General features: G+C 46.3%; 1 protein-coding gene across 1 annotated transcript in view; it reads left to right on the top strand.

Annotated features, from left to right (window-relative positions):
• Positions 1-12,090, top strand: part of elp4 (elongator acetyltransferase complex subunit 4) — a 107,907-nt gene that overhangs the window by 29,322 nt on the left and 66,495 nt on the right. Inside the window, exons 6-7 of the mRNA XM_079496204.1 lie at positions 4,005-4,089; positions 11,006-11,194. Coding sequence (XP_079352330.1) covers positions 4,005-4,089; positions 11,006-11,194 — 274 coding nt within the window. The remainder of the gene's footprint in view (positions 1-4,004; positions 4,090-11,005; positions 11,195-12,090) is intronic.

The raw sequence follows: 12,090 nt of genomic DNA, 5'->3' as shown, positions 1-12,090 counted from the left end.
CCTCATTGCTACCTGAATGAAGGGTCGCCCAGTGGGGGGACACTCACTCGGAAACACAATTGCCTTCCTACACAATGGTGGTCAAATGGAGGAGCCAGGACCGGGGCAGCCTCCTGCTCAATGGCATGTTGAAGCATCCCTGCCCCCTAAAAGCCATCGTTTGTTGTACTTGGCTTGCGTGCCGTGTTCACGCACCGAAAATAGCCGCTATACAAGCTCACAACGCGCCGTAGTAGCACGCCTAAGGATGGAGCTCGAAACCCGATACCCGGACAAAAGGGGGGCATGCTTTTGGTTCGTCATACCGTTGGTCCGATATCTCAAACCCTCACCCTAACCCTAACCTCCCACGGGGCAGCACACCTAAACCTAACCTTAACCCTCTCCCAACCCTTAATGCACCCCTCACCAACCTTAATCCGGTCATTTTAACGCACCCCTCACAAACCTTAATCCGGTCGTTTTAACGCACCCCTCACCAACCTTAATCCAGTCGGACCAATGCTATGTCTAACCAATGCTATGTCTAACCAAAGTATGCCTCCCGAAAAAACAGTTAGCATGCTTATTGAGTACCCGGTATCAATACGCTTTGGGCTTATCAAGCCTATTATCAAGCGTAGCGTCCCATGATGTCATGTTTAGACAATCAAGACAAGAGGCAATCAAGAAATAAATCTAATCTCCCATGGCACAAACATTTAGGTTTAAACGTGTATTGATCCAACCAGCGCTGCCCGGATAAACAAAATTACGCTTTAAAAGTGACTGTACACGCATTAAGCAGTTATCTTCAATATTATTTTCCAAAAGTAAAAAGTTCAATTGCCTTCCATCTGTTAGAAAAGTACTGTTTTTGAAGGCCCTAGTAAAAGATACAGGTTCTGTTCAGAATTTCCACAAAATAATAGGAAATGCTCGATAAGAACCCAGCTCGATAAGCCTGATCAATAAGGTGTTCGTTATCAATAAAAAAATTAACGAGCTCCGTCCCTAAGCACGCCACGCTTTGAGCTTGTAGATGGACTATATATTCCTGCTGTGACACCAGCACGCTACTAAGTATATATCACTCTTTAAGCCCCATGCAGGCCAGTAGAGAGGCCTTGCTGGGTAGGTGTCCCTCTTTCACAGAACCGAGCTCTATCATTAGCCCCAGCAGGGTCAGGAGGCACGATTGTTTGGCTGAATAATTGAAACGGACTACATGGGTATACTTGGCCCGAGCCTTGTATGTGTCGAGAGTGTACGTTACCGTTCTTTATGCAAGGGGGCTGTTGGTGTGAGACCAGAAATCTACAAGGCATCAAGCCTTTGTAACCTGCCGGTCAAATTGACAGCTCACATAGCAGCCCTACTGCGACGCGGTGCAGAGTGGTCATTACAATGGTGGGGTGTTCTTAACCCATTTTGGGCGGGAATCCCTGTTGGTGTTTAAAGCATTATGTTATGCTTTAGCTATTGAAAAATAGCAGATCTACATGTAGGTCTGCTATTTTTGAAAAATCATGAAAATGTGGCCCAAATCTTTGAATATATTCTTTCAGAGCGAACGTTTTTAACTCAAATCTTTGCTTCTGTGGGGGTCCCTGGAACAACATATTTTCACATGGGGGTCGGCGGCCAATTAGGCCTACCTATATTTTTGGGGGTCCTTGACATGAATATGTTTGAGAACCACTGGCGTGGAAACATAGGTTTTTCATTAAACTGTTTTAGAAGACAAGAATCGTCCTCAGGTCGAAATGGGTTAAGTGGAGGGCTCTGTGTAAAATGACAGGGTTAACATTCCCCTTTTCTTGGCCATGCTGTTGATAACACGGCTGGCTCAGCGGCACGCTATCTCAGGACGGTTGCTAACCGTCGGCGTGGCTGTTTAGTTGACAGTGGTGCAAATCCTACCCTTGATTAAACCCCAAAATGCTGTTCCCTGCTAGTTTCCGTGCTTTGTACCAGGTCATTAATTCACCCCTCTTGAGTTGTCGCGTGTGTGTGTGTGTGTGTGTGTGTGTGTGTGTGTGTGTGTGTGTGTGTGTGTGTGTGTGCGTGTGCGTGTGCGCGTGTGCGTGTGCGTGCGTGTGCGTGCGCACACGCACACGTCTCTCATGTCTGTCTCCCGCCTGTCTCGGCACAAACCGTGATCCACGGGGAGCTGACAGAGGACCAGTCACATTGTAATTTAATCAAGCAAATAAATTAATTGGATCTCTAGATATGGATCATCCGTCTGCTTCGGTGGTTTAAGAAAAGCACCGTCAGGAGATGGCATGCTGCCGTCATAGAGGATCAGGCCACTGCAGTCATGGGCCTGGTGGCCTGGGTTGATCTAAACTGGTTTGAATTAGATCTGCATTAAACCATTTTGGGGCGGGAACCCCTTTTGGTGTTTTAACTTATGTTATGCTTTAGCTATTGAAAAATAGCAGATCTACAAGCTCATAGCGCGCCACCGAGTGGCGCGCTACGAGCTTGTAGGTCTGCTATTTTTGAAAAATCGAAGAACGACTGACATAGAAACATAGCTTTTTCAGAAAACTGTCATTTTCAAACAGACATTTTTAGAATCTGATCTCAGGTCTAAATGGGTTAAACCATTGTGTCATCATTTTGGCCCTCCTAGAGCCTGATGTCTATACCATGTTGCATGCCACTTTTGCCCACACCGGAAATATAGTCCCATCTACTGTATAAGCTCACATCGTGTCGCATCACAATGCTCATCGCAATATAATCACTAAGCTTGTATATCGGCTACAGGTATGTTCGGCATGGGACACCATTGGATGACTAACACCGGGGCTCCACCGGGCGTGTCAGCGTCGCGTCTCTGTCACCGTCAGGGAATGTTCCCTTTTTAATCAATGAAGGGTGGCTCCACTGCCCGCGTTGAGTTGCGTTGCGTTGCGTTGCGTTGCGTTGCGTGACTGCATTAAAATTGCCCCGGTTCGTTTTTTGACGCACGCGACAGAGACGCAACGCGTCCGGTGGTGCCCCGGCGTAAGAGTGAATCAGGCTTATTTATATTTATGGGCTCTATGCACACACCACACAGAACTTGAAAGAACTTGGGCCCCTTCCCCTACGTCCTTCAGGTGTTACCGATGATACTAATGAGGGCTCTGTTATTTCCATTCCGGTCAAGCAGAGTCAGGGTGCTACTATTATGCGTGTTGGCTCACTGGAAACACTCTGCTACACCAGTGGGTCTCAACGTGTCCTTGAGTGGGTTCCAAATGGCCCCGTACAGGTGTGTAATTCTGAGAGTACAAATCGAACTAAATGGACCCCTTATGGGTCCATTTGGTTCCATTTGTACTCTCAGAGTTACGGGGGTCCTTGAAATTAAAAAAGGTTTGAGAACCACTGACTGCACACTAAGGAATGTGTCGCATAGCCAGACAACTATTCCACAATCTCCGAATGCTGTATAGAGTCTGGAACTACACCTCCTTTTTATTTGCATTTCTGCTAAGCAGCAAGCTATATATGCTTAGATGTTTCCCATTCATATTAGGGTAAATTTGCACGACTGTAAAGACGAAACGGAAGTGGGGAGGAGGCTCCACTCCACTTATATTTTACTCATGTTAGAGCTTCCGTTGCTGCAGACTGTATGACGGAAGCATTTGAAAATTGTCTGGCAACGTGAGACTAAGGAAGTAGGGAAGGGCCCTGGAAGTAGGAAGAGTTATTCTGTGTGCACAGAGCCCATTGTTCCTCTACTACAGTACAGCCCCCCTCTTCTCTCTTCTCTCTTCGGGCGGCGGTGGCTCAGGGGTAGAGTGGCCGGATGGTAACCGCAAGGTTGCCAGTTCGAACCCGGGCTTCAAACCCATAATTACCCATAATTGCTCCTGATGTGCTGGTTGGTGCCTTGCATGGTTTCCGCCGCCATCGGTGTATGAATGTGTGCATGAATGGGTGAATGTAATGCACAATCTCTGTAAAAAATATATATAAATGCACCATTTACCATTTTTCATCTCTAACCTCTGTCTCCATAGTCCTATGGTCCAGTCCTACTCCACGCTGCTCAAGTCACTCCAGGAGGTCATACACAAGCAGGGCTTTGATGGAGCAGCCACTCCGGTAAGAGCCTTAAAGACTGTCCACAGTTTACACTGCAGGGCCTCGTGCGATCTGAGTTTTGTTTTGTTTTGTTGTTGTAGCCATAGAGGCCTCACATGGAAACATACACCGCACCAAATTAGTCACTTCAATTGATGATCAAAGCACATGATTAACGTAATGATGACCAAGTTGCACAAGTTGAATCAGCAAAACAAACTAAAAATTAAACTAGATGAAAAGTTAATAATGACACGCAATGCAAAGTTTGTCACAGCACAGAGTAATGTTCTGAATCTAACCAGCCAAACCTCAACACTGGGTGTGTGAAGCTCACTACAGGGTATGTAGTGAGCTTCACTGGGCACAAGGAAGTGTGTTTCTTGTGTTGTTTATGGAATTATAAACGCCACAACATTAAAAGCACTGCTATGTATTCCAAAGTGTAGGTTAAAGACAAAAGGAGAGCAGACTTTCACAATCAGAGCCCCTACACTTTGGAATGCTCTCTGCCCCTGGAGATCAGGATCACTGAGTATGCATGTCCCCTGTTTTAAATCTTTGCTTAAAACTCACTTTTATACCAGATGAGCGTTTAATGCTTATTTCTCCTTATTTTATTATTGAAGGTGTGGTGCTATACAAATACAATCAATTTATCATTTATTATTTTAAATATGGGAATGCATTGGGGGATTATGTTGTGTGATTTCTGTTGTTGACTGTGATGTCCGTTTGTTCTGGTTACCTTCTTACCCGTTTCCCATTGATGTTGAATCGCTCTGTGTGGTAGCGTCAGTTACCTTTTCTGTGTTTCTGACGGTGGTACCCTAGGGTCCCTTGAAAGTTAATCCACTCTCCATGGAACACAGCTGTACCACTGACTGTTCACGGATACATCTAGTGTCGCTAGAGTGTTGATGAGATGTTTCAAACATGCATAGAGTAGCAGTAGGAGACTGTGGAAACACGTGCGAAGCGGCGTTAATCTGCGTTGCCGTTAAGTATATATGTTTGAGTGGTGCAACCACTCCTATAGACAGCTATGTGGGTCCCTGTCTGGCTGGCTGCCTGGCTGTATCCGAGCATGAAAATAGATTTTGGTTGGTTTTCACCACCAAGTGTCACTGTTGTGCAGCCTAACATACACACACATATTAACACTTTAATTGCCCGGAACTATTTAATCCATTACATTCATGCGCCCAGTCGATTTATAAACACGGACGCCTTTTCCGGACGGACCGGCGGAAGTTCATGATGTTGTGTAGCAGCTAACAATAGCCACAGCACTCTAGAGTCGATCGACAACAACGGGAGACAAGAATAAATCTATCGAGACTAGCGACTGGACCGCGGAGCACCGTCTAACACAGGATCTTTTTTCTCGTTTTCATCAGCTAAACAGAGGATGACGTCTCACTCTTGCGCGTCACCGAGGAGAGCCCAGGAGGCGCACCTGGGCTATACAGCCATGCGATCTGTTCTCGTATCAATAAACTTCGTCTTTTGGACAATACTTCGTCCTGGGCGACGGGCGTTATTAACTGTATGATTTCGGGTGTGACAGTACAGTAGTGACAGTACAGTAGAGGGACCCCCTGGGGACTCCCACACGGTAACTCTGTCATTTCTCAACCATTTCGGATGCGGGGCGGCTCGCCGGAACATGGCCGCCCCCCTGGGCACGTTCCTGGGGGTCTAGATGTTCCGGGGACCCCCTGGGGACCCCCACACGGTAACTCTGTCATTTCTGGACCGTTTCGGACACGGGCCGGCTCGCCGGAACCGGGCCGGCACCCAGGGCGCGTTCCTGTGGACCTGGAACTTCCGGGAACCCCCAATCTATTTTCGACATTTTGGCTTCTCTGAAATTCTCTCTTTCTAACTTCCATTGTCCCGCCTCCCGCGCCGGTGCGAGACGTGGCCAAAGCATTTCCGGGGGTCCCCAGCCAAAGACGTTGAGAAGGGTAACCGAGGGTCCCGAAAGGGGCTAGGCCTGAACCATACGATGGCACCATATGCGCGGTGACAATAGCCAATCAAGACCTGAAGCCGATTCTGACAATTTCTTCTAAATCCTACCAGTTTTTCTGGCAATGTACAGTATGTTGCTACATGTACTGTATGTCAGTGGTTCTCTAATGTTTTCATGGCAAGGACCCCCAATATTATATGTATTTGGCCACAGACCACCATCTCAAAATATTATGTTCCAACTTCCAGGGACCCCCAGAACAAAGATTTGAGTTAAAACATGTTTGCTTTAAAATATGATATATATATTCAAATATTTGCTATTTTTGCTTTATTTTTCTTCTAAATAGCAGATTGATTGGTTAATGGGTTAAGCAAGCATGTGTTCCATGCAGAATATGAAGGGTTCCCACGTTTTTGGAATTCCTGGAAATATTTTTAAATGAGAAAAAAACATTTTCCAGTCCTGGAAAAGGTTTGGAATTCCAAAACATGTGTTTTGGAATGTATGTATAACATTACACGAAATATGTAACACAAGTTATTTGCCAATGATTGCAGCCTAATGTGTACCAGTATGTGACAAAAAACAACAACAAAAAAAAACAGTGTGATCCTATACCCTAGGATTGGTGGTGTAGCAAAACATTTGGCACACAATTTAGAATAAGATTAAAGCATTCTATATTCTATGCTTTATTGTTGCTACACTGCCTGTCATTGCACATACAGTAGGAGTAAGAGATTAATTATTGCACTGAAGGATTGTTATATATATATAGGCCTGGAATGTGGTCTAAATATTCTGAGTATTCTAAAATGTGTGAGAAAGAGACACAGGTGATGATCACAGAGCCTTTCGCTGCACCTTGTTTACTCCTCTCGTCTGTCTCACCTGCCTGCGTTGGCCTCACCTGCGTATCCCAGCTGCGTGTGTGTCTTAGCTTTGACACGCATCCTTTTAAATAATCACCAATCCTCTGCAGAATGCCAGCAATGTCCTTGGCCTCGTCTGTCTCTTTTGGAATTTCCATGTATTTTTCCACAGGGCCATGTACGTATACGCCTGATAACGCTGTAGTGTGTGCGCATGTGCGTGCATGCGCGTGCGTGTGTGTGTTACTTACCTACTTTCTGTGACCCCTCTGCTCGTCACCTGGAGCCACCTCTCCCCCTGTCACTCACATGTACGATTCACCCCCGGTACATACGCCTGAACCCCCCCCCACACACACACACACCAGCCCCCCCCCCCCCCACCCCTTTCGAGCTAGCGCTGTCACTCACACGCCAGATTAACTGCTGACATCATCAAAGCACCATGTCCTGCCCTAGCTGTCGCGCTGGCTGTTGGCACAGCGCAGGAATGCAGACAGGCACAGAGCGATACAGGCACTGGCACAAGAATGCTCAGCATGGGAGGGGATCAGGGGATCTTGTTTATCTGTGTTTACTTACCAGATCAACTGTTAACAGCCAGTTGTGTAATAACGTCTTGATGTATATCTCAATTCGAGTTTTTAGTGTTGTAAGAGATTTGAGTCGGTCTTAAAGGACCACTTCACCACTTTTCAACCTATCTTCATATAATTGGTCCTCACTAATGTTCATGATAACATTCCACAATGTTTTTTCTCATAGGAGGGCTGTGGGCAGTTCAGAAACCTGTCCAGCAGTGACATCATCACCGTTAGGCAGATTGTTTTTAAACAAGAACGATGGCTTCCATTATCGCACTGCAACTTTTGAGGAATAGAAAGCCTGCAGTTTGTAGTTTCTGAACTGCCCACAGCCCTCCCATGAGACACAGACCGAGTAGTTTCTAGTTTCTGAACTGCCCACAGCCCTCCCATGAGACACAGACCGAGTAGAAACAAATTATGAAGGTAAGTTGAAAAGTGGTGAAGTCGTCCTTTAAGCATTCAGAGCATGTGCATGAAAGCTGTTTTCAGGCTGAATGGAACGTATGGCAGGCAGCAGGATGGTGACTTCTGCTGAAAAAAGTACTCACATTTCTTTACTTAAGTAAAAGTATTAATACTGTAATATATAAATACTTTGCAAAGTAAAAGTCTGGAATTCAAAATTCTATTTTTGAAAAGTATTGGCATCAAAAATGTACTTAAAGTACCAAAAGTAAAAGTACTCACTATGCAGAATGTCTCATTTTAAGTTTTAAAATGTCTACAAATATTTTTTTAAATAGCAGATCTACAAGCTCACAATGTGTTGCGTCGCGACACACACACACACACACACACACACACACACACACACACACACACACACACACACACACACAGACAGAAGTAATGCAGTGATGTGAAGTGAATAGGTTTTCAATGTAATGGGTCCTGGGACCCAGGGGTGGTCTTTTATTTTAGATGGGTCCCAGGGACATTTTATGAGTCCTACTTCCACGACGTTATAGAGTACAGTACTAAGTACAGTATTGCATCCCAGGACCCCCCGGAGGGTGACATGATTGCGTCCTTTCTCAATTTAGTGAGTCTAAGGATGCAGGCTATTAGCATCACGTAGTAGAAGTATAAAAATACTGGAAATTGAAAATACTCAGTAAGTACAGTACTTAACCCTTAGACCTGACACCAGATTCTACAAAATGGCTTCTAAATCCTGACAGTTTTCTGAAAAACCTATGTTTCTATGTCAGTGGTTCTCAAACTATTTCATGTCAAGGACCCCAAAAACTATATGAAATTGGCCGCCGACCCCCGTCTGAAAATTTGTAGTTCCAGGGCCCCCCCCCCCCCCCCCGAAGCAAAGATTTTAGTTAAAAACATTCGCTCTGAAAGAATGTATATACAAAGATTTGCTCCACATTTTCACAATATTTCAAAAATAGCAGATCTACAAGCTTCTAGATCTGCTATTTTTCAATAGCTAAAGTATATATAACACAATGCTTAAGTAAATGTACTTAGTTACTTTCCACCACTTGCCGTCTGGCGATTATTAGGTTGTGGTCCCAGACTGGCTGTGGCCTCTATGTGCTTTGGCCTCTGGCCCTTTTAGCTGCGTGGGCTACACTGGCACCGTTCCCTGGGTCTTCCTATAGGCTCAAAACAAACTATAGGAGTTTGGTTTGGCCTTGCCTCCTGACGTTGCTACAGCAACAGTCATCTTACTGCCACTGTTTCCCCCACGCTGCATGGGCTCCAGACATGGAAATAGATTTCTCTTTCTGAGTCCACGGAACATGAGTATAGGCAGCAGAGCCGTCCACACAAAGAGAGGGCAAGTCTTAATAATCCCCCAAGTCCTGGAACGCGTCCCGTGTGTCGCCTTATGGCTTTTAACCACTTTAACCATTATTTTAAAATGTGTAGCTGTTGAAAAATAGCAGATATATGCGGCACTGAGTGCCGCGCTATATGAGCTTGTAGATCAAATGTGCAAAATCTTCGAATATATATATATACTCGTTCACAGTAAACTTTTTTTAACTCATATCTTTGCTTCTAGGGGGTCCCTGGAAAAACATATTTTCAGATTTGGTTCGGCGGCCAAATACATATAATTTTGGAGGACCTTGACATGAAATAGTGTGAGAATCACAGACCTAGAAACAAAGGTATTTCAGAAAACTCATGTCTTAGAAGAGATCTGGTCTCAGGTCCTAATGGGATAATGACCATGACACACACACATGCACACACTCAGAAACACACACACACACACACACACACACACACACACACACACACACACACACACACACACACACACACACACACACACACACACACACACAGACAGACAGACAGACAGACAGACAGACAGACAGACCTAAGTGTGATAAGATGTAGACATGGAAAGAGAGCGTAAGGTTGAATGGCGAGGAGAGGATGAATGTAAAAGGAAGAGCCCAGGCAGAGAGACGGAACCCTAACCCTGCCTGGTGGAAACCCTGAGCCAACGGTGGAAACGTGTGTGTGGACACACACAATGGGGTTTATTTATGCTAGACGCCCTCCGATTCTAATTCACAACTAAAACACACGATTAGGTCATAACTGTATGGAGAGAGAGAGAGAAACATGGGAGTTGCGGCTGGCGTGAATTTAAGGGGGGGAGGGAGGGGGAAGGTGGGGGGGGGGGGGGGGCAAGATGATAGAATGGGAGGGGAGAGAGAGGGGAAAAAAAGGAAAGGAGTCTAAAGAGATCAGATTTGAGGCCAGATCTTTGTTAATCACCCTTTGGCTCTCGTGTGAAGTAATCAGGATTTTTTGTCCTGAAGAAACCCAAGGTGAAAAAGGCAATTGTACTAAAGGTTAGAAACCTCTCACGGAGAGGAAAAGCTCCTCCAGCGTCTGTGTCTCAGTGATATATATCCCCATCACTGTTGGCCGACCAACATACTTTAGTTTTCTCTCTCTTTTTTTTGTTTTGCGTGAGAGTAGGTTACCGCTGATCTCTTGAAAGTGGTGGTAAGGGAGGGACGTTCAAGGGGGGGAAGGCACTCCACCCTTACCCAGGCCCCCTTTTGGCAGGGCGCAGAGCATTCTCGGCGGTGCCAAGAATGTGCCGGCCGGGGGTTTTCTGGGTGGCGGCCATATTGGAAGCCTGTCTGACAGGTCCATTGTGGCCGTGTCAGATGTTCCCCTGTGATTGGGTGCTTGTGTCCAATCACATGGTTTAAGGCACTGCGTTGGGATGGCCGGCCCGGGGCCTGTGCTGGTGAGTGAGTGAGCAGCACTTGGTGTCCAGTCGGCCTCCCGGAGATATTGATGCTCCACTCATCAACACAACGGCATCCTTCCAAAAAAATAAATAACAATAATCCAAATGTGTTCTGTGCACCTCAATGTTAACATGACATGTTGTATTCAAATGTTGCTTTGTTAAAAGCAACATTTGTCTTAAAATTGACAAAGATGTGGCATTAACTCTCCGATCTATTCTCTATATCTTGTCTCTCTCACCGTGTCGTATTCAGTCCAAGTCCCGGAACGTCCTGCGGATCGGGCTCCACTCCATGGGCTCGGCGCTGTGGGGCGACGACCTGTGTTGCCACGACGACCCGGCACACAGCCACGCCCTCACCACCTTCCTGTACGGACTGCGCGCCCTGATGAGGTCATCGCTCTCCGTCGCCGTGGTTACCGTGCCCTCGCACCTCATCCAGGTGAGCGCACGCACGCACGCACGCACTCACGCACGCACACACGCGCGCACGCACACACACACACACACACACACACACACACACACACACACACACACACACACACACACACACACACACACACACACACACACACACACACACACACACAGAAGAACCCTCAGAACAGTAGCCTTTTCTACTGGAGCAGGGGTCTTACTCTTCAATGTTTTTCAGTCCAAGGACCGAGTGAGGGGAGCAGGGACTCCCAATATATATTGGATTAATTTTTCATTTTCCCCCGTACACCAAACCTCTGTGCTGACAATAGCAGATCTACAAGCTCACAATGCTTGTAGATTGGCTATTTTCTTTGTCTGCCACCCGGTTTCATTTCCGCTTTACCGGCATGGAGACCGCCATTGTAAAGATCGGCTAACATTAGCATTAGCCCACGCTGTTTGCCTTTCGCCAGAAACGTTAACATGTCGGGAACGACGCGGTAGAAAATCACAAATCACATCCGAACCTCGGATGGATGGTCAAACCACGGACGGACAGCGCTCGTGGTTTCAGAGTTATTAGGCATTGAAGATCCTACGTTGAACAGAAATAGTGAGATATGTACGGAATTGCAATTCCGTACAGCGTGCATACACGACTAAAAAAAAACCAAATCCGTACATATGACACTGAAATCCTCATAGACGATGACGGAGGGGCGCCGTCTCTACCCAACTTGAGCCACAGGAGACACCATACCAAGCGGCCCACTAGGTCCGCGAGTTGCCGTGTCGAGCGTTGCAAAGTTCGGTAGAGCCGACGCAGCCCCGTCCGAGTTGTAAGCCGATATGGACAGAATAGTAAATAACGTCAAACCCGAACCAGCCACGGTTGAAATAGCACTTCCGTACTAG

Source organism: Electrona antarctica (genome assembly GCF_951216825.1).
Source record: "Electrona antarctica genome assembly, chromosome: 3".
NCBI classification, from domain to species: Eukaryota; Metazoa; Chordata; class Actinopteri; order Myctophiformes; family Myctophidae; genus Electrona; species Electrona antarctica.
Note: the sequence above shows the minus strand (reverse complement) of the source record. Positions and strands in the feature narration are given on the sequence as shown.